The sequence below is a fragment of the Nomascus leucogenys genome, chromosome 18, assembly GCF_006542625.1.
Source record: "Nomascus leucogenys isolate Asia chromosome 18, Asia_NLE_v1, whole genome shotgun sequence".
Taxonomy (NCBI): domain Eukaryota; kingdom Metazoa; phylum Chordata; class Mammalia; order Primates; family Hylobatidae; genus Nomascus; species Nomascus leucogenys.
Window position 1 is genome coordinate 40,978,743 of NC_044398.1, and position 22,952 is coordinate 41,001,694.

Consider the following 22,952-nt stretch of genomic DNA (forward strand, 5'->3'; position numbering starts at 1 on the left):
AGGGATTCAGATTCAATTTTCTGCATATGGCTAGCCAGTTATCCCAGCACCATTTATTGAATAGAGAATCCTTTCCTCATTGCTTGTTTTCATCAAGTTTGTTGAAGATTAGATAGTTGTAGGTGGGTGGCCTTATTTCTGGCTTCTCTATTCTGTTCTATTGGTCTGTCTGTTTTTGTACCAGTACCATGCTGTTTTGGTTACTGTAGCCTTGTAGTATAGTTAGAAGTTAGGTAGCATGATGCCTCCAGCTTTGTTCTTTTTGCTTAGGATTGCCTTGGCTCTTCAGGCTCTTTTTTGGTTCCATATGAATTTTAAAATAGTTTTTTCTAGTTCTGTGAAAAATGTCAAGGGTAGTTTAATAGGAATAGCATTGAATCTGTAAATTGCTTTGGGCAATATGGCCATTTTAATGATATTGAGTCTTCCTATTCATGAGCATGGAATATTTTTCCATTTGTTTGTGTCATCTCTGATTTCTTTGAACAGTGTTTTATAGCTCTTCTTGTAGAGAAAGATCTTTCACCTCCCTGGTTAGCTGTATTCCTAGGTATTTTATTTTATTTTGTGGCAATTGTGAATGGGACTGTATTCCTGATTTGGCCCTCAGCTTGACTGTTGTTGGTGTAAAGGAATGTTAGCGATTTTTGCATATTGATTTTGCATCCTGAGACTTTGCTGAAGTTGTTTATCAGCTTAAGGAGCTTTTAGGCTGAGACTATGGGGTTTTCTAGATATAGGTTCAATTGTCAGCAAACAGGGAGAGTTTGACTTCCTCTCTTCCTATTTGGATGCCTTTTATTTCTTTCTCTTGCCTGATTTCTCTGGCCAGGACTTTCAATATTATGTTGAATAGGAGTGGTGAGAGAGGGCATCCCTGTCTTGTGCTGTTTTTCAAGGGGAATGCTTCCAGCTTTTCCCCATTCAGGCTGTGGGCTTGTCATAGATGGCTCTTATTATTTTGAGGTATGTTCCTTCCATACCCAGGTTATTGAGAATTTTTAATATGAAGGGATGTTGCATTTTATCAAAAGCCTTTTCTGCATCTATAGATGATCATGTGGTTTTTGTCTTTAGTTCTGTTGATGTGATGAATTACATTTATTGATTTGCATATGTTGGATCAACCAACCTTGCATCCCAGAGATAAAGCCTATTTTGTTGAGGATTTTTGCATTGATGTTCATCAAGGATGTTGGCCTGACGTTTTCTTTTTTTGTTGTGTCTCTGCCAGGTTTTGGTATCAGGATGATGCTGGCCTCATAGAATGAGTTAGGGAGGAGTCCCTCCTTCCCCTTTGTTCTTGAATGATATATTTTCACGGATATAAAATTTAGGGTTGAGAGTTCTTCTCTTTGAAAAATGTGTACCAATTCCTTCTGGTCCCCGTAATTTCTAGTGACATATCCATTGTTACTCAAATCATTCATCTGCTATAGATTATGTTTTGTTTCTCTCTAGCTGCTTTCAAGATTTTTTCATCATGATTGATTTAACGAAGTTTGATAACGATGTGTCTTGCTGTGTGTTTCTTTGGGTTTATCATGTTTAAAGTTTGCTCTGCTTCTTGAATCTGGAAGTTTGTGGCTTTCACCAAATTTGGGCAATTTTCAGCCGTTATTTTTTTCAAATACTTTCTCAGCCTTACTTTATTTTCTCTTCTAAAACAACAGTGGTACCAATGTTATCTCTTTTGTTATTGTCTCACAGGTCCCTGATAATCTGTTCATTTCTTTTTAGTCTATTTTCTCTCTCATTCAGATTGGGTAATTTCTATTATTCTACTTTCAAATGTATTGATTCCTTGCTCCTATTGAGCCATCTAGTGAGTTTTAAATTTATTTTCCAGTTCTAAAATTTCCATTTGATTCTTTTTTATTCACTACCTGCATGACCTTGTGTAAGTTTGTTAACCCCTCTAGACTTTAGTTTCCTGAATTATAGTTAGCACTTACCCAAGTTTGCTGTAAGAGCCAAGGATATAAAGCTTAGCTCAGCACCTAGCAAAGCCTAAACATTTCAAAAATGTTAGTTCTCATTTAAAAATCATTTTTCTACAAACTAATATCAAATATTTCTGGTTTTCTGGTGTATAATTTTTATTGTATGGGGGTCAGTCCCACCTTACAGACACATTAATATTTTACAATGAAAGTCAGTGGGAAGCTAGATTCTCATTTTACCAGAGCAAAATTCTGCACTTCAGTGGAATATGTTTACTCATTCTTAATGTACCCATACATTAGGAACTTTAGCCTAAAATTTTAATTTAACATTTTGATATTTTATGATTTGTTTTAAATATATTTTATGTGTTATACATATTATACAAATATATGAACATTTATACAGATATATGTATTATATATACATATATAGATACATAAATATATACAGATGTATGTATTATATATACATAGATAGTTGATTCTCATTATTCACAGTAGTTATGTTCTGTAAAGTCTCTGTGAACATTGATTAGCAAATATGGAACCATTGTTCCTAGGAGAAATACAGGGTTAGGTTCCTACAAGCTTCTGGTCACAACATTTTAATAATCTGATCAACATATAACCTTGTTTTATGAATGTTTCTGTTTAAAGAAACCTAATTCAATATATATTGTTGATTCATTTACTTTAAACTCATTGCCAAGAGGAGTATAACTCATCCCTGAACGAAGTTTATGTAACACATGTGTTTTCTCCCTCCACAAGGCACATCACAGCTTAGGAACAGCAGAGAGCACTTCAGCACTACATTTGAAGTCATTTTAAACAGCAAAATCATCAACAAAAAGCACAAACCTGTGAAAAACATAGCACTAAATATATTGTGAAAAGGCCACTTGTTTATAATATGAGAATTGAAACAAGAAGACAGAATAATACTTTGTTTGACCTTAGCTGGGAGTGTGCATGTTGCATGACTCAAATTTCTCACTGTCCTCTGCGTGTCTGTGAGTGACTGACCACAAAAGCACAGTGAATTGATTTGGGGGTTACAAATAAAACTTAGCAAGTAGGTATATTTGTAAGAATAGAATCTATAAATAATGAAGATCAGCTGTACAGACACACATACACACACCCCTACATATATACATTTTCTTAATTATCGAAATTCCAGGTAGATGAAACAGATTCGGGTATTTACTTGGACATAAAATATGGTGCTGGGATGGGGAAAAATTTTAGACTTGCAAGGCATATTAATTTTACAAACTACACTTTATCATGATGTATTATGTATTTTATATATTGTTTGATTAGATTTGCTAAAATATTAAGTATTTTTGTGTCAATGTTCATGAGGGATGCTGATGTATAATTTTCTTTTCTTATGATATCTTTGGTTCTAGAGTCAAAGTAATACTGATTTTATACAATGACTTGCGGCATATTCTCTTTTATTTTCTGAAAAATGTGTAGGAATACTTTTTTTTTTATGTTTTACGTTTTATCAATGAAGCCATTTTGGCCTGCAGTTTTCTTTATGTGAAGGTATTTGAATTTCTTTATTAGATATAGGGATACTTGGATTTTCTATTTCTTTTCTTTTCTTTTTTTTTTTTTTGGTGGAGACAGGGTCTCAGTATGTTGCCCAGGCTGATTTTAAATGCCTGGCCTTAGGCGATCTTCCTGTCTTGGTCTCTCAAAGTGCTAGGATTACAGGTGTGACCCACTGCACCCAGCTGATTTTTTGTTTCTTCTTGTGTCATTTTGGCAAGTTGTGTCTTTTAAAGACTTTGTAAACTTCATTTTTGTTGTTGAACTTATTGACATAACATTGTTCATAGTATGCTTTCATTATTCCTTTAATATCTTTGTAATTTGTTGTGATGTCCTTTCTTTTATTCCTGATATTTGTAATTTGTGTTTTTTTTTTTTGATTAGCCTTGGTATGAGTTTATCAGTTTTATTAACCTTTTCAAAGAGCTAACTTCTGCTTTGCTGATATTCAGTTTCATTGATCTATTCTATTATGAACAAATATCTTCTTACTTTGGTTTTGATTAACTCTTTTTCTAGCTTCTCAAGTGGGTAACAGATCAGTGATTTTATGTTTTTTCTTTTCTAATCCAGGCATTTTAAAGCTACACAATTCCCCTAAAGAGCTGCTTTAACTGCAGCCCTCAGATTTTGACATGTGTTATCATTCAGTTCCAAATATTTTCCAATTTTCTTTGTGACTTATTCTTTGAACTATAAGTGATTTAGAAGTGTACAGTTTAATTTCCAAACAATTGGGGGAATTTTCTAGATATTTTATTATTACTGATTACTAATTTAATGCTGTAGTGGCCAAAGAATATACTCTGTACAATTCAAATGTTTTAAATTGATTGAGACTTGTTTTGTGGCCCAGCATATGGTCTATTTTGGTGAAGGTTTCATGTGCACTTGAAAGGAATGTGTATGCTGCTTTTGATGTGTGTAATGTCCTACAAATACCAATGGCATCAAGTTGGTTGATAGTGCTATTAAAATCTTCCATATCCTTACTGTTTTTTTTCCCCTAATTTTACCAGCTGTTGAGAGGGGTGTCAACATCTCTAACTATGGGATTTTGGTGGTGTCTGTATTTCCTTTGTTCTCTCAATTTTTGCTTTATGTATTTGGGACCTGTGATATTGCATTATATATATATTTTAATTTTAATTTTTATTTATTTTTTTGAGACAGAGTCTCAGTCTGTCACCCAGGCTGGAGTGCAGTGGCACAATCTTGGCTCACTGCAGCCTCCGTCTCCCGGATTCAAGTGGTTCTCCTGTCTCAGAGTCCCAAGTAGCTGAGATTACAGGTGTCCACCACCACTCCTGTCTAATTTTTGTATTTTTAGTAGAGATGGGGTTTCACCATGTTGGCTAGACTGGCCTCGAACTCCTGATCTCAAGTGATCCACCCACGTCAGTCTCCCAAAGTGCTGGGATTACAGACATAAACCACCGTACCCTGGCCTATATATTTGGTTTTTGTCTCCATTTCCTGACATAATAGCTTCTAACTCTCTTGAAATCTCCTGAGTGATAAGAGTGTCTTTTTTATGCTAATGAGATGACTATGGCCAGGGGCCCCAAGGTAGCTTCAGGATGGGGCTGCTCACCATAAAGACCAAAGTAGGATTAGGGGATTGGAACTTTCAGCAACCCCCTACCACAGGGAGGGGAGGGGGTCTAAAGGTTTAGTTGATCACCAATGGCCAATGATATATTTTCTGACCTCTTTACTCTTTGTTATTTACTCATTCCTTTTTGCAGAGCTATGCTTTTAAGATTATATATATCTATATAGCTCTTTATATCTATCTATATATACACACATATATTTTTGAGGTTCTGAAAGTATAAGTATACATATAGGCATATATTTTTACATTTCTTATAGTGCAGTACTGCTGGAGTCCAGCATCTACTTCTTCATTTTATACCTTGGATTAGATCTCAGTTAACTAACCTATACCATGCCTCTTATTTTGTCAAAGAGAATGTTTATTTTTAAACCTTAAGCTTTCTGGTGAATCATAAACCATAATTTCCTGTTTTGATTTAGCCAGTGAGGTAATATCAAGCTGCTTCCCCAGCTTTTTCTTTTTCTTTTTCTTTTTTCTTTGAGAGAGTTTTTGTTCTTGTTGCCCAGGCTGGAGTGCAGTGGCGTAATCTCAGCTCACTGCAACCTCTGCCTCCTGGGTTCAAGTGACTCTCCTGCCTCAGCCTCCCAAGTAGCTGGGATTATTGGCATGCGCCACCATGCCTGGCTAATTTTATATTTTTAATAGAGACAGGGTTTCTCCATGTTGGTCAGGCTGGTCTTGAACTCCCAACCTCAGGTGATCTGCTCACCCTGGCCTCCCAAAGTGCTGGGATTACAGGCATGAGCCATCGTGCCTGGCCTCAGATTTTGCCTATATATAAATTTTACAATGGCTTATCCTTAAAAAGTACTTAAGTTATTCTATTATTGCTGCATAACAGATTACCTGAAAATTTAGTGGTATCCACCCATAATGTTTCATTTTTCTTATGATTTTGTTTGTCAGGAATTAGGTGAGGCAGTCTCATTTTGGAGTCTGTCATGCAGTTTTGGCCAGATGTCAGCTGGGGCTGCAGTCATGTGAAGGTTCTACTGGGCTGGAAACCTACAATGACCCTCACACATGGCTGGCGGGCTGTTGGGAGCTCAGCTGAAACTGTCGGCTGGAGCATTTATATGCATATGTCCATGATAGTGATTTCAAGATAACTGGACTTTTTACATGGGCTGGTTTCACCTGAGAGGAAGTGTCTCAAGTGAACAAGGCAGAAATTTTTCAGACTTTTTAAGGGCTTTTCAGAACTATACTTGATGTAGTATCACTTCTGTTGTGTTCTATTGTTTGAAGCAGTCACAAGCCTGTCCAGATTCAAGTGGTGGTGACATAGCCCCCCATCTCTTCATGGGATGAGTGTCAAAGAGCTTGTGGGCAATACATTTATACTGCTTCATGGTTACTGAAGTGTATCTTACATATAATAAAATGCACGGATCTTAAGCATCGAGTTCAATGAATTTTGGTAATTGTTTAGACCCCTGCATCAACTGCCTGACGTCAGGTATAGAACATTGTTTTCACTCTGTAAACTTCCCTTGCGTGCCTTTGAAGTCAATCCTCACACATAGTTTTTCCTGTTCTGTGAAGGCACATAAATGGAACTATACTGTTTGTGTATTTGGCTTCTTCAACTCAACGTGAAACTTTCAGATTCATCTGTATTGTTGATGTATCACTTGTATGTTCTTTTTTATTGCTGAGTTGTATTTCACTGTATGGATATACTACAGTTGCTTTATCTCTCACCCATTGTTGGACATTTCTAGTGTGTGGCTATTATAAATGAAGATATGAACATTCTTGTATACGGCTTCAAATGTTATCGTGGTATCTTTGGAATATTTTTGTATTATTAAAATCCAGTGTTTCTAAATTATTTCAGTGCTCAAAGACCTTTGAAATTTACCTCTCTACATGGTAAAGATTTACTATTACAAGCTTTTTGGGATTAAGGAAGCAATAATTTATAGCAGGGGGTTCCCAACCCTGGGGCCATGGATCAGTACCAGTCCATGGCCTGTTAGGAACTGGGGCACACAGCAGGAGGTGAGTGGTGGGAGAGCAAGCGAAGCTTCATCTGTATTTACAGCTGCTGCCCACCGCTCACATTACTACCTGAGCTCTGCCTCCTGTCAGATAGTGGCAGCATTTGATTCTCATAGGAGTGTGAACCCCATTGTGAACTGTGCATGCAACGGATCTAGGTTGTGCACTCCTTATGAGAATCTAATGCCTTATGATCTGTCACTGTCTCCCATCACCTCTAGATGGGACTGTCTAGTAGCAGGAAAACAAGCTCAGGACTCCCACTGATTCTACCTTATGGTGAGTACCTTATAATTGTTTCATTATATACTACAATGTAATAATAATAAAGTGCACAATAAATGTAATGTGCTTGGGTCGTCCCAAAACCATCCCCCCACCTTCCCCCTCTGTCTGTGGGAAAATTGTCTTTATGAAACTGGTCCCTGGTGCCAAAAAGGTTGGGGACCACTGGTTTATAGGATCCACTAGAAAGGATGGAATGGTGTCTTACCAAGAAAACCAAAATCTCTATCATCCATCATTTCACTTACATAAATGCTCAGCATGAAAAATTATAGAGATGGCTAAGATTTTAAAAAATGGAAATGGAAACTTCCCCTCAAAACCAATTTCTCCTCTGCAGCCTTCTTCAAATCTCATCCCCTGGAGGTCAGAAAAAAGGATGGGTTAGAATTCCAAATTTCTTTGTCTGTGTGCAGGAGGAAGAGGATAGTATTGTTTGAAAGTGGAAGTTCATTATTGACTACAAACTACAAGTCTGGGTTTGGTAATAAGAACACTTATATCCTTTCTAGATAACCCAACCCCAAGATATTGCTCCTGTTACCAAAGAGGGAGTGAAGGTCTCTGAAAATGTAGGAGTCCCTTTAGTAGATGCAGAGAAATGGGTTAAAGATTTTAAAAAATTGCACAGACAGTAGTTGTTTGCTCTTTGGTTATAGGTGAATTATCTCTATCCTAGTTAGAAGTGGAGGACTGAAGTATGTCTCAGTGCACAAACTAAAGCTCTGCAGGCTTGGAAAGAAATTTTCTTTTGTAATAAAAGGCTAGGCCCCTTGCTACAGACATGAGTGGTTAGTTACAATAGGTTATTGGGGGTATCATCCAGGTAATGAAATGTTCAACAAGAAGATTATAAAGGTAACTAGATTTGCCCCATGGATTTTGCCCAGTGGTTTTGAAGGCAAAACAAGATTAATCTGAATACGTAGGGAAGAAAAATAACTTGGGATTGATGAGGGGCTGATTTTTTTACATTTATAAAAGTCTGATGGTGTCAACTATAAATTTAAAATCTGTATCGGGTATACACAGAACAACCTCTAGTGTGGCACCAGATTAATGGGGGTACCTTTAAAAATCAGGTCAAAATAGAGTGACAGAAATTATAAAACATACATGATAATGATAATAAACAAGACATTTATTTTTCATATTCTTTTGGGGGAAAGGAGAAAAGTCAGTTTGCCCTACCCGATGGTCTTTCTGAAAGATTCTCCATTCATTCCATAGAACTGGATAGGTTGCTTCATCTCAGAGGATTTTGTACTCTTAATTCATAAAGAGAACTTCTCTTCAAGAGAGTGGTCAAAGGGTGAGCCTCTGTGAGCAGCTTCGCTGGTGCACGGCCAGACTCCCTCTCTGGGTGAAGCTTTTTCCACATTGGCCGCACAGATAGGGTGTCTCTCCTGTGTGGATTTTGCCATGCAGGATGCAATTCCCCCTGGTGTGGAAACTCTTCCTGCACTGGGTACAGGCATAGGGCTTCAGGCCCGTGTGGACTCTGATGTGAACAATTAAGCTTCCTTTCTGACTGAAGGCTTTTCCACACTGATCACATCTATAGGGCTTCTCACCACTGTGAACTCTCCTGTGAACAGCAAGGTTACTCTGATTCCTGAAGCTTCTCTGACAAATAGCACACTCATAGGGTTTCTGTCCAGTGTGGAGTCTCTCATGGACAGCGAGGCTACCTCGTTGACTGAAGCTTTTCCCACACTCCTTGCACTGATAAGGCTTCTCTCCCGTGTGTATCCGCTGATGTGTAACAAGATTGCCTTTGGCCCTGAAGCTTTTTCCACAGTGGGTGCACTCAAAAGGCTTTTGACCAGTGTGGATTCTCTCATGTAATGTTAGACTACCTTTTTGCCGGAAGGATTTTCCACACTCCTGGCACTCATAGACCCTTTGTCTCACTCCAGGTGAATCTTCCTGTAGTGTCTTCGAATCTGGGGATTTTTGTTCCAGCTTCTCTCTTCTGAAAGAATTTTGGATATCCCAGCTTGAGGATCCTGTAGCCTCAGAGTGGTCATATTTGTGGTGGGCTTCAGTCATCACATCTGAGAAAATGAGAGGGAAGTCATGTAAGAAGCACCAATAATGCTGAGTTAGAATAGGGAAAAAGAAACATAATACTTTGAGTGCTTATGATGTGCCAGGCCTTATTCTTTGCATAGACAATGCAATCCTGAAAACAATGCCATGAGATTGATACAGATAATGGGAGCAAAGGGAGACTGTCAAAGGTCACAGAGCTAGGTAAGTTAGAGCAGACTCAAATAGGCATTCTCCATAGCAGTGTGAGGCCTCTAAATTTAATTTAGACCAACAAATAACCTTGTAAGATAAACATGGTTTTCTCTATTTTACAGGTCAGAAAACAGGCTCAGAAAATTTAGAAAACTATACAGAATCACACAGAGCCCCATACCCAACTTTTATCTGACTCCAAAACAGGTGTGGATCCAGGCTGTATAAGGCCTAAAACTTTCCCATTTTAGAGGCACCCTTTTAAGAAAATGTATAAAATTAAGCACAGGGTCTTGGAGAGACCAATGCAAGTGAGGGGTCCTAAAACTGAAGCTGCATTTGCTTCTTCAGAAATCCACCTCTCTCCAGTCTGTTCTGACAACAGAATAAGCACCATGACCTCAGAAAATATGTAGCACAATCCTGGGTACTTTACATCTATCATTGCTAATCCCTGCAACCCTACAAGATAGAACTTATTGTCCCATTTTACAGACGAACCTGGAGCTTAAGGAAGTTAAATAATCTGTCTGATACTGCAGATGTAGCCATGGCAATTATAGAATCTGATCCAAGGAATTTTTCCCATTAAAATCCTTGCTATTTTCAGTCTACTAAGCTATGGCAAAACTGAAATCAATTTTGGTTTGGAAGTTATTCTCTATGCAGATATTGACTTTTTTTTTCCTAATACTGCCCTGCATCTGAGCCTCCCGGTGCACTTTAAATATGGGTCCATTCATCACCATTAACAGTTTTCTTGGTGTCACTCCAGGGTAATTTTCTCCTTGTTCCCTTGCCTTATTCAGAGACAGTGCTGAGATTTAAGCTGCTCATTCATTCTCAGAGACTACTTCAACACTACCTCCATATCAAGATGGTTCTCTTGCTCTGTTTCTACTATTACTTCTAACTCCAGCTCACAGGCTTTTCTTATAACCCTAGGAACAGCGAGCTCTACCAAAGCAAGGTCTCCTCTGCTTCCTCAGACTGCCGACCAGTGCTGAGAACAGGGACACTGAATATCTGTGAGCTGAGCGCATCCAGCCATCAACTGACTCACTCACTGAAGAACGCTACATTCTGGGCATATCTTCCATGACAGTCCAGCAGGGTAGCTGTTGGAAATCCAAACATGTCCACTCCTGCTTACGACCTCAGTCACCACCTCTTCATATGATTCTTCCATGGGCTGTTCCTGAGCACCTGAGGGAGAAAAACAAACAGAAACAAACAGGAAAGGGCAGAATAATTGATACGTGAGAAGGAAAAAGTCAACAGTTGTTGAGACATAAATGAATGTAAGAAACCTAGATTGCTTGACATAATGTCAGTTACTAAAATGTCACTGCAAAATGGGCCCAAAGGTACCAGGACCACACACAAATGAGTCTAGGAGGAAGCAGGATGTGGGAAAGCAGAGAACACATAAACATATATCTCTTCCTGCCAATCCCAAGTTAATAGTCACTCCTGTTTACACTTTGGTCTTGGTGTGTAACTGGGATCTTCCATTTTGGTTCCCCACCTAACCACCTACTACTTTCTTCCCTCCAAACCCCAGAGGAATTCAGAATTTAAAAAAACAACATTTCAGCCTTCACAATTGGTTGGAACCAATCGGCTCTCCAGTTATCTGTAGTTACAAAGACTTAACAAGAGAGTCCATTTGTTACCACTGAACAATTCTTAGGAGGCTCCAGACCCAGACTCACCTTTCTCTTGCTCTTGAAGATACAAGAATACCAGTTCTGACCAAGTGTAAACACTTGTCAATTCTTGGAAAAGAAAGACCTACTCTGGACTCCAAGCCCAAGGCACTCCAACTAGGTTAAGTAACTTGCCCAAAAACCCACAGAAAATAAGAAGTCAAGGTGGAGCAAAGGTTCAAATCCAAGACTTTCTGGATCCAAAGTGTATGCTCTTACATTAGACAGTTGTCTAGTTCCTGATCACTAAAGAGCTGGTCAGAATGCTTATAAAATTGAACAGAAAGGAAGAGAGTTTGACCAGACTGAATTACTCTTCCAGATCCTAGGAATCCTCTTGTATGTGCTCTAAATTATTTTTTAATTTTTTTTTAAATTCTGAGTCAAGGTTTTGCTCTGTTGCCCAGGCTGGAGTACAGTGGCTCAAGCATAGCTTGCTGTGACTTTGAACTCCTGGACTCAACGGATCCTCCCACTTCAGCCTCCCAAATAGCTAGGACTACAGGTAAGCACCACCAACCCTGGCTAATTTTTAAACATTATTTAAAATTTTTTTTTGTAGAGATTGGGTCTCATTATCCTGCCCAGGCTGGTCTCCAACTCCTGGCCTGAAGTGATCCTCCTGCCTCGGCCTCCTAAAATGCTGAAATTGTAGGCATGAGCCACTACACCTGGCCCACATGATCTATTTTTTTAAAAAAAATTTCTTCTTACTTCAGGATCCTAATTACTGAATTCCTACTTTTAAGAAATGCAGTGGTTCAATGCATATTCCTTGTTTCCCTCTAATATGTCCTATCAAAATGCTGGCTTTCTTATTTAATGAAATAATAGTATGATGCTACCATTATTTGTTTTGTCAACCTAAGCACCTGGTTCTTCTTGACAACTGCACATTCTGCTACATGCTGTGATGACCAGGAAAGGCATTTACATTTTTATTTGGAGGACTCACTTCCAACTTGGAACACAAGCTACAAAGGAATTCCCTACCAGCGTGCCGGCACATCATTTGGAAGTTCAAGGTATTCTTGCTCAACAGCTGCACACACATTAAAAGTCCCTGGAGTACATGGCGCCTGCTGCCTGGGGTTGGACTCTGTCGCTGGGGATTCCAGAAATTAGAGTAGAATTCACAGCTCTGCCTCTCCACCTGCTGTGAGGTCTTCAAGTTACAACTCCGCCGCCTATCAGGGACCTCCGTGATTAGTAAGGGAGAAATTGTCCTATTTTTCTCCCTAGATCACAGGTCTGAGGAAGCAGTTTTCCCAAGATTTTGTAAAAGTGGCTTTATAATTAAAAACATTGATTTTCCTATTAGAAAGGCTATTATATCCTTTGGGAAAAGCTTAGAATTAGTCCGTGAGAGTCTTGGCTTCTTGCTGTGGCTCCCCCAGGATATGACCTTGGGCAAGTAACCCAGCAGCCCTGACTCTGTTTCCCCACTTACTAAACAGATTACTAACACTGTCCTATCAGATAGGACAATGAGAAGGAAAGAACCAAACAGGAGGGGTATCTGACGAGACCAGCAGACTTAAGATCTAAAATCCGGCGTCCTCTGGAGGGCGGATGAGAAGAGGGGTACACTTGGCGGTCTGGAGAATGTCCTGGGGCCAGTTTCAGGTGTAGGAGCTTATGGGTAGCGTGGTTTCCCACACACTGCCTGGCTTCCTACTCTCCCCCGCAGGGGCTGCCTCTCCTCCCACCCCGGAAGGCCGGCACCGGCTTCCCGCACTCGCTGAAGCCCGCACGGAGGCCCGGGGAGCCTGCCGCGGCCTCCCCCTCCCACGCCGTGACCCCATGGTCCCTGCTCCTTTCCGCAGACGCTGCCCTCCCGCCTCGGGCCCCGGGCCCGCCCTGCGTCCTGAACCTCGGCACCCCGCTCTCCGGTCCACTGGACCCTGCTCTGCGGACCGCCGACCTCTCCGCTCGCGGCCGGCCACCCTCGGGGCCCGGGCCGGCCAGGCCTGCTCATTTTCGTGGCGGCCGCTGGCATAAGGCGGCCACACGGAGGGCCCGGGACAGCGGCCTGATGGCGCAGCCCCGCCTTGTCCCGGCGCTCTGACCCGGCCGGCGGCCTCACTCACCGCAGCGGCGCGTGCCCGCAGACAAAGGCCGGCGCCGAGCCCGCAGCAGCGCCAGCGCCGGCGCCGGCGGAACGGACTACAACTCCCAGGAGTCCCCGCGCGAGCCCCCCCGCCGGGCCGTGGATCTCGGCGGCCCCGGCTCCCCAAGAGCACTGTGGGAAATGTAGTTCTCTGGCGCGCCCTGCGCTCGGGCTCCGCGGGTCCCGGGGGCGCGGAGACCTCAAGCCGTCCCGTTTGGACTGGTAATCCGGCGACCCACAGCGCTGACCTGTCAGCGGACGCGGAGCCGGGACGGAGCCACGGCCGCTCAGATTAGCAGGATCTGATTGACAGCATCGGGGTAGCAGACGCTGAGCCAGGGACTCAGGAATCCAGGGTTCTTGCAGGGCGTCGCGGAAGGAAACGAAGTTTTGGGAAGAAATCCGTTGATAAAGCCTCGAGTTCATGTGTTGAGCCGCTCGCTGCATGAACAAAGGCGAAGCCCGCTTTCATGGAGCTTCTGTGAAGAGCAACAGGAACACAGGCAGTCCAGTCTTCCTGAGATACTGGGAGGAGCATGATTGCTTTTGAACACGTACGAGATAAAGCCTCTCTAATAATGTCTGTTTTTTTTTTCTTCACTCTGTCTCCCAGGCTGGAGTGCAGTGGCACGATCTCGCCTCACTGCAACCTCCGCCTTCTGGGCTCAAGTGATTCTCCTGCCCCAGCCTCCCAAGTAGCTGGGACTACAGGTCTGTGCCACCATGCCTGGCTAATTTTTTTGTATTTTTAGTAGAGACCAGGGTTTTACCATGTTGGCCAGGCTGTCTGATATGCCTTAAGCCTCCTTTAAACGCACTTTTCCAGGATCAGGGCCACATCCTGGAGCTCTTCTGCGCCTGGCAGAGCGTCTCTCTGGGTCCCTGCCTCTGGAGCCCCTCTCCGTAGACGTGTCTGTCCATCCTCTTTCGTGAAGGACTAATAAAGAATGCTTCCTCTTGCTATGTTCTTGTCCTCTACCCCAAAGCCACACATATGTTAAACCAAACAACTTAATTTCACTCACTATGCAAAGGTGTCGTGTGAGTAATAAGTTGGTTCCTAAATGTTAGCTTTTACTATTGCACATCATTTCTGAATTTCATTCAACACTTATCCGTTGAACCCATTTTAAGTGCTGACACTGGCGACACGAATGTGAGCAAGACACACTCCGTGCTCCTAGGGAGGGGCTGACAGTCTAGTGGTGAAAACAAACACCACCTTCCTCACATGGGGGTCAGGGGTGTTGCACAGCTAAGTCCTAGAGTGTGTGGTGCAAACTGTCCTGAAGCTCCCCACTCCTGAACTGCCCCAGGTGGCTCCTCCCCTCGCTCCTCCCAAGTCTGAGAGAGAAAGGGGTGGAGGGCGGCACACAGCAAAGGCCAAGGCTCAGAGGCCTAAGGCTGCGTCCGCTGCTTCGCACAAGGGTACATAGGTTCTGTTGAGGTCAAGGCCGGCTGTGGACACTAGGACAAGTTTCAGATCCTGCCGTGAAGGTACATGACAAAGCATTGGTGGGAAAAGGTGGCTGTGAGGGGAGACCACCGTCGCTTTTATAAATCTGCATAAACTCCCTTAAGGCGTCTCAGGAAAGTGGACACATTGAAGGGCCCAAAGCAGGGGAGAAAGCTGTTAGGATTGGGGTTGATGTGACCCCAGCCTCCATAGACAGACTGCCCGGCTGCAGAATGGGGCACATCCTCACCCACCACCTGCATCTTAAGGCAAATACTCAAAAAAAGGGAGGGTATGGGGTGAGGGTGAAAGGGAAATCATCGTCGGCAGTGTAGATTAGAAAAATTGCCGAAGAACAATTTCCTTACTTTGCAGGCATTTCAGAATATTAGGGGAAGGGCAGATAATTCAATAAATGGTGTTATGACAAGAGCTAGACATTGGTTGGGGGGGGAGTTGAATGTTTACCTAACTCCCATGCCAAGAGAACCTCCAGATAGATTAATGTAAAATGGGAGACACAGAGCCACAAAGGCCCAGAAGAACACATGGATTAATCTTCTTATAATCTTGGCATAGGGAAGGCTTTCTTTTTTTTTTTTTTTTGAGATGGAGTCTCACTCAGTCGCCCAGGCTGGAGTGCAGTGGCGCTATCTCGGCTCACTGCAAGCTCCACCAGGGAAGGCTTTCTTAACCAATGTAACAAAGGCAGAAACAATAAAGAAGAAGATTAAAATCCAGCACTTCTGTGTGGCCAAAGCACCACTAAATGAAGTTAACATGTGACAAGCTGGGAAAATATTAGCAATTGTCATACTTAAAGACACCATACAAATCAATAAGAAAAAGACAGTTCACTAGAAATGTGGCAAAGGACAGCAACTCACACACACACAAATGAAAGGAAAATACATTCATTATTCATTTTATAAAATTTCCAATTGAAACAAATGAAAATTACCTCCCAAGTACTAAATGGCAAAGATTGCAAAGGAGACTGGGGAAGTGGACATGTCTGTCCGTGTGTAAATTGAGATGACTGCTCTGATAGGACATTTGGCAGTGCATACCAAAAGTCCTAAAAATGCACATATTCCTTCTAGAATTTTTTCTTCGGGGAAAAATAATCAGATAATTGCATCCTAATTGTGGAATGAAAGCCTTAGGGTCCAGGTTGCTGAAGTGAATTATTGGCTTTGAAAGGACTTTTAGTTCCTTTGAAAGGATTGGCTGCCCTTGAAGTTTCCATGAGACTGTGAAGCTCTAGGGAAGCTGAAGCCTTCAGTTGCTGCCATAGTTCTGAACAAACACAGTCATTTGGTGCTTAGTGATGGGGACACCTTCTGAGAAACGCATCGTTAGGTGATTTCATCTTTGAACATCATAGAATGTACTTACACAAACCTAGATGGTACCTCCCATTACACACTAGGCTCAGTGGTTTAGACTGTATTCAGTACAGTCACACGCTAGTGACTGTACTGAATACTGCATGCAGTTGTAACACAATGGCAAATATTTGTGTATCTAAACATAGAAATGGTACAGTAAAAATATGGTAGTATAATCTTCTGGGACCACCGTTATATATATAGCCAATCGTTGACTGAAAGGTTATAATGTGGCACATGACTGCACCTGGGTCTAGAGTGGTAGAATGAGAGCCCACCCTCCTGGGCTGGGGGGTTGATCAGAACACTTTCCATCGTGCTTACCATCTGTGTCTACTCCAGTCCCTGTCAGAAATGCAGGCCTCTTCAGTCCCCACTGGCTGTGTTCCTCCTTCCTCAGTGCTCTGCACACTCACTGCACTGTGCAAGCCTTCTGTCCACTCCACATTCTCCTCTTACTCTGTCCATTATGGAGCACTTGGGAGAAAGTCAGCTTTCTTGCAGACCCCTCCGTCTTGGTGGCCAAGCTTGGGCAGCTGGACCCCCAGGATAAAGGGATCTGTGCTTTAGTGTGATTCTTTGGAAAGGTTGTTGAACCTGGGCCAGAGCTGTCCAAGCATTTCCTGATGTGCTAGCCATTTCTCAGGGCTGGAAGTGATCATGGATTCTCCTTGGACAAACTGTTCCTTTTCTCTGAAGCCGCCTTTGTCCTTTTGAGCAAATGTGTCTTGTGTTTGATTTCACTAGCACCTGATTTATAAACTCAGGATATGAAGACTTTGGCCTTCATGAGCCTAGTGTGTGCATCATTACTCTTGTCCCTTCATAACTCCCACAACTATTCATATAAAAATCATACTGATGGAAGCTATCTCTGCAGGCTTCGGGCAGATTTTGGGTCTTGCCTTTCATTTGTACCATTTAGCCAGCTATGCCCTTCTTTAACCTCTTGATGGAATTGCTTATAAGCCAGAAAGTGGGAGGGAAAGTGTGGGGTGGAGCAGATGACCCATACCTAATACAAATTTGCATTTGTTTTCAGCACTGTGGGCTAAGCCAACATTTCCTGCAGAAACTCTGATGCCCAGATCTGATTACCCTGTTTGGTGACACTTAGTGGGGCTGCAGTCAGGACCCCTTTAGGATGTATTCATGGTGCTCCTCAGCTCACAAAGACTATGTGCCCTGTATTGTGTGTGTGAGTGCTGTGCTTTCATAATGAACCTTTTGAGGAAATGTCATGGAGGAGCATGAAGTCCTGCATTCCTGTCTTCCATTTTGTAGGAAGGTCTCCCACGTGGCCAGAGGCTGAAGACATGAATGTGGCTGTGTAGCAGGATGAGCTGCAGACAAAACCCCTCAGACACCGAGTTAAAGAAGGAAGGGCTTTATTTGGCAGGAAGCATCGGCAAGACTCACGTCGCAAAAACCGAGCTCCCCGAGTGAGCAATTCCTGTCCCTCTTAAGGGCTTACAACTCTAACGGGGTCCGTGTGAGAAGGTCATGATTGATTGAGCAAGTAGGGGATACGTGACTGGGGGCTGCATGCACTGGTAATTAGAACGGAACAGAACAGGACAAGGATTTTCACTGTGCTTTTCCATACAATGTCTGTAATCTATAGATAACATAACCCGATCAGGTCAGGGGTGGATCTTTAACTACCAGGCCCAGGGTGTGGCGCCTGGCTGTCTGCCTGTGGATTTCATTTCTGCTTTTTAGTTTTCACTTCTCTTTTCTTTGGAGGCAGAAATTGGGCATAAGACAATATGAGGGGTGGTCTCCTCCCTTAGCTGAAGTGGGAGCTAGGTGTTCCTCATCAGATCAACTGTTGGATGCTACTTCCTCTCACACCTGAGTCCTGAGCTGTGGACCCTGGAGCTAGGGATCTTCACTGAGGCCCACAGATGGGCTCCATGTGGGTCTGTGAACTGATGAAATGGCAAAAGTGGATGTCTTAGTCCATTTAGTGTTGCTATAAAGGAATGCCTGAAGTTGAGTAGTTTATAAAGAAAAGAGGGTTATTTGGCTCATGGTTCTGCAGGCTGTACAAGAAGACTGGTGCCAACATCTGCTTCTAGGGAGGCCTCAGGCTGCTTCTGCTCATGGCGGGAGGTGAAGGAGAGTGGTGTGTAGAGATCACACAGTGAGAGAGGAAGCGAGAGAGACAGAGGAGGTGCCAGGCTCTTTTAACAACCAGCTCATGGGGGAGCTCTCAAGGGAACTAAAAGAGTGAGAACTTGCTCAGAGCATGAATCTATTCATGAGGATCTGCCCTCATGACCCAGACACTTCCTGTTAGGCACCACTTCCAACACTGGGGATCAAATTTCAACATAAGGTTTGGGGTGCAACCATCCAAACTATGAAGTGGACTTGAGGCTCTTTAGGACAGATGGTACATACTTTTCATCAAAGAATTCGCTGAAGGTACCTACTTTTCATCAAAGAGTTGGTTGATCTCCAAAAAGATGAAAATGATTGAGAATCCTTGAATATGCAGAGAGAGATCATTTTAAACTTTTTTCTTTTAAGTTTTCATTTTGAAATGATTTTAGACTTACAGAAAAGTTGCAAAAACAATGCAGAGGGTTCACATATATTTTTCACTCACCTTCCCCTAATATTAACAACTCACAGAATTATAATAACACCAGAAAATTAGCATTGGTACCATGCATCATGGTAATTAATTTTTTTTTTTTTGAGACAGAGTCTTGCTTTGTCTCCCAGGCTGGAGTGCAGTGGCGTGATCTTGGCTCACTGCTACCTCTGCCTCCCAGGTCAAGTGATTCTCCTGCCTCAGCCTCTCAAGTAGCTAGGATTACAGGCACCCGCTCCCACGCTCAGCTAATTTTTGTATTTTTAGTAGAGGTGGGGTTTCACTATGTTAGCCAGGCTCGTCTTGAACTTCTGACCTTGTGATCCACCCATCTCAGCTTCCCAAAGGCATCATGGTAATAATTAATAGTAAGCTGCTGACCTTGTTTGCGTTTCACTAGTTTCCCCCCTAATGTTCATTTTCTTTCCAAGGATCCAATCCAGGATCCTACATTGCACCCAATTGTTGTGTCTCCATAATCTCTTTGAATCTGTGGCATTTTCTCATTTTAAAGAAGAAAATAATATCTGTTGGTAGTAATGATGGTAAACTGCAAGATAACTGTAGGGACACACAAACAATCTGCCCTTCTTGCTTCCTGCCTTCTTATTCTTTTTCTGTCCCAAGCAAAACTTAAAATTAAGTTTATTTTCATTTGCTATCACCAAAGTAAAGTATGTCATAACTTTTAGTTTAAAATATGCAAAACATATAGTTGTTGGTTTTAAAGGTTTGAAAGGCTTCAACTCTATTTCACAATAGTCAAACACATTTCTTGAAATATAAAATACATGACTGTAATAATCATACAATTGATTTGTGTAGTAAGGAGTTTAACCTTGCCCTAAAGAGCTCTGACTTTGTCCTCAGCTGCTGGCAGGTGATCTATCTCCAAGCCCTTGGAGTATAGTGCTTAATAGGATTGTCTTCATTTGCCAGTGGCCTGGGCTCACACTGGGTAGTCTAGATGTGATTTACTGTGGGGCTGCCCCACTGGGTAGTCTCAGGATGGGACTCAGGTGGTAACGACATGCTATGGGTGGGGGATTTGGGGGTCACATGGAATCAGTCAACCTCGGGAGGGCAGGAGGCTGGAGGCTGAGATCTGCCAGGGGAACAATCAGTCACATGCATGTGAGGGAGCTCCAGCAGACACCCCAGACCCAATGCTCGAGTGGCTTTGCAGGGTGGCACGGCTGCATGCCTACTGTCACACAGCGATGCTGGGAAAGCCATGCCTTCCTCACTCCATGGGGAGGGGACAATGGGAACTGCATGCAGTACTTTCCCTGCACCCTGCCCTTGGCCAATTTTAATCTAGACTTTCACTGTAATAAACCCTACCTACAATGACAACAGCTCTCAGTGAGTTCTGTGTCTTCCTAGCAAATGATTGAATCTGAGAGTGGTTTTGGGAACCTCCCCACCAAATTGACAGTTGGTGTCAGAAGTGAGGGCAGTCTTGGCTGGGTGCAGTGGCTCATGCCTGTAATCTCAGTACTCTGACAGGCCAGGGCAGGAAGATTGCTTGAGCTTAGGAGTTTGAGACCAGCCTGGGCCACATAGTGGGACACTGTCTCTAAAAAAAAAAACAACAACAAAAAAACAAAAACCTGCATGTGGTGGTGCGTGCCTGTAGTCCCAGCTACTCTGGAGGCTGAGGTGAGAGAATTTCCTGAGCCTGGGAGGTCGAGACTGCAGTAAGCTGTGATTGTGCCACTGCACTCCAGCCTGGGTAGACAGAGCTAGACCCTGTCTCAAAAAAAAAAAAAAAAAAAAAAAAAGTGAAGGCAGTCTTGTGGACTGTTTCTCTAACTTTGCAGGTGGCCTTGACTTTTGCAATGACTTTAAAAGTTGAATCTGATGCTGGAGAGGATGTGGGGAAATAGGAACACTTTTACACTGTTGGTGGGAGTGTAAACTAGTTCAACCATTGTGGAAGACAGTGTGGCAATTCCTCAAGGATCTAGAACTAGAAATACCATTTGACCCAGCAATCCCATTACTGGGTATACACCCAGAGGATTATAAATCATTCTACTATAAAGACACATGCACACGTATGTTTATTGTGGCACTATTCACAATAGCAAAGACTTGGAACCAACGCAATGTCCATCAATGATAGACTGGATTAAGAAAATGTGGCACATATACACCATGGAATACTATGCAGCCATAAAAAGGATGACTTTATATCCTTTGCAGGGACATGGATGAAGCTGGAAACCATCATTCTCAAAAAACTATCACAAGGACAGAAAACCAAACATTACATGTTCTCATTCATAGGTGGGAACTCAACAATGAGAATACTTGGATACAGGGTGGGGAACATCACACACCAGGGCCTGTCATGGGGTGGGGAGCTGGGGGAGGGATAGCATTAGGAGAACTACCTAATGTAAATGATGAGTTAATGGGTGCAGCAAACCAAAATGGCACATGTATACCTATGTAACAAACCTGTACATTGTGCATATGTACCCTAGAACTTAAAGTATAATAGCAATAAAAAAAGTTGAATCTGAAACCATGTCTTTGCACTTGAAGATAAAAATAACCCTTTTCTCAAGACAAACAAGAGACTGTCACTAGTAAAGTGTCATTTTCAATTTAGCAAATGCACTTCAACATCTTTAATTTATAAGAACCCAATAGAACCATGGTCAGTTTAAGACCTGAAGTTATCTCACTTGCATTGAGGGTTTATAACGAGCACTAGATTTCTTCTTTTCTTTTTTTCTAAATTTATTTCTTTTTAAATATATTTTTATTATACTTTAAGTTCTAGGGTATATGTGCATATATGGACACAAGAAGGGGAACATAACGAGCACTAGATTTCTTCCAAACAATAGAGATTAAACAACGTACATCTACTGTCTGTAAAGACCTTGATCTTGACCCGTCACTCATGAATCTGTCTTAAGTCCAGAGCTTTTAAAATGTCTCCAGTGTTCTGCCAAGACCTAAGTTCTTTAGGACTACAAAACAGCTTGATTGACTTGTTTTCTTTTAGAAAATTCCATATGAACACTAAACACATTTATGTAATTCCAGGGGAGGTGGTGGTGTATTTTGGCAACAGGGGTATCTTTCTGAAGGCGCAGCTCTATGATAGGTTTGCTCTGAATTGATGCATCTTTTCATTATGGGAACCAGATGCATCAAGTGCAGAGTATTTTCCAGGCACTTGAATTTGCCTTGTGGTTATTAAGTTTCTGAAACAGAAGTCCCAAAATGTACTTAAGAGAAAAGATAAATTATAGGGTGAAGGCTAAATTGATGTTTACATTATCAAAGACTGCTGTTTTCAGAGCAAAAATGGATGTTAACTGTGAAAATGTTTTATGCTGTGGCATTTTTGGAACTTTTTTTTCATTTAAAAAGTTTAAATATATGGCAAATATGTAAATGTGCACATGTGAACACGTCATTTTTCTGTGCTTTTGTCCTCTTTATTTCCGAAATCCTTCCAACTACTTAAAAGTTCCAACTATTAAAAAGTACTGCAGTCTGTTAGCATTTCAAATGTTTGTAAACTTTGATTTAGAACTGTTCCAGTATTTAATTCTGAACTTGCCAGTTTATTAATGCTTTAAAATAAAATTTATTGCACTAGGAGTTGAAATAAGTTGCTTTTAACTCATAAAAAGAGTTGCTGAAAAGTATTTTCCTACATTTTTCTGAATAACATTTTCAGAAATGCCTAGAGTGATACAAATTTCTTAATTGGAAACATTTTACATTTAGAAGTACTTCTAATAAAATTAGAGACAATATTTTTCTGCAATTTTTCTACAGCAGAAGGAGAAGTTGTTACTTCAGTTTTGGGTCCCTGGCATTGGTCCATACCTGGAGGTCCTCCTGGGAAGGCGTTCTCATGGCCTAGGTTCTGTGATGTTGGCGAAGGGCACCATAAGGCAGCTGTTCCCAGCCACGTTCAGTTGGCAGAGCCCCTCATGCTCTGACACTTCATAAAACATGGCACGCAGCAGTTGCTGGTAGCGCC

The 22,952-nt window shown here is 42.0% G+C and overlaps 2 protein-coding genes across 4 annotated transcripts; both read right to left on the reverse strand.

The window, feature by feature from the left end:
* Positions 1–8,539: 8,539 nt before the first annotated feature.
* Positions 8,540–14,132, reverse strand: ZNF32 (zinc finger protein 32). 3 transcript variants are annotated; one of them, XM_030798578.1, is made up of 3 exons: positions 13,469–14,132; positions 10,737–10,875; positions 8,540–9,479 (listed from the first exon to the last, which is right to left on the reverse strand). In XM_030798578.1, the coding sequence occupies exons 2-3, from the start codon at positions 10,804–10,806 to the stop codon at positions 8,728–8,730; spliced, it is 822 nt and encodes a 273-aa protein (XP_030654438.1). In that variant the 5' UTR covers positions 10,807–10,875; positions 13,469–14,132; the 3' UTR covers positions 8,540–8,727. The 3 variants fall into 3 exon arrangements, with proteins under 3 accessions (XP_030654438.1, XP_030654440.1, XP_030654439.1); XM_030798580.1 differs by having other exon boundaries at positions 8,542–9,479; positions 10,733–10,875; XM_030798579.1 differs by lacking the exon at positions 13,469–14,132 and adding an exon at positions 11,385–11,791 and having other exon boundaries at positions 8,542–9,479.
* Positions 11,849–13,460, reverse strand: LOC115831229 (cuticle collagen 14-like). The gene has a single exon (XM_030798581.1). The coding sequence runs from the start codon at positions 13,375–13,377 to the stop codon at positions 13,015–13,017; it is 363 nt and encodes a 120-aa protein (XP_030654441.1). The 5' UTR covers positions 13,378–13,460; the 3' UTR covers positions 11,849–13,014.
* Positions 14,133–22,952: the final 8,820 nt, after the last annotated feature.

Excerpts from the sequence above, each read along its gene's own strand:
- ZNF32 (XM_030798578.1), bottom strand. The coding sequence starts at position 10,806 with ATGTTTGGATTTCCAACAGCTACCCTGCTGGACTGTCATGGAAGATAT. Across the intron at positions 9,480-10,736 it reads CCAGAATGTAGCGTTCTTCA|ATGTGATGACTGAAGCCCAC; the intron begins GTGAGTGAGTCA and ends TCATTTTCTCAG.
- LOC115831229 (XM_030798581.1), bottom strand. The coding sequence starts at position 13,377 with ATGCCAGCGGCCGCCACGAAAATGAGCAGGCCTGGCCGGCCCGGGCCC.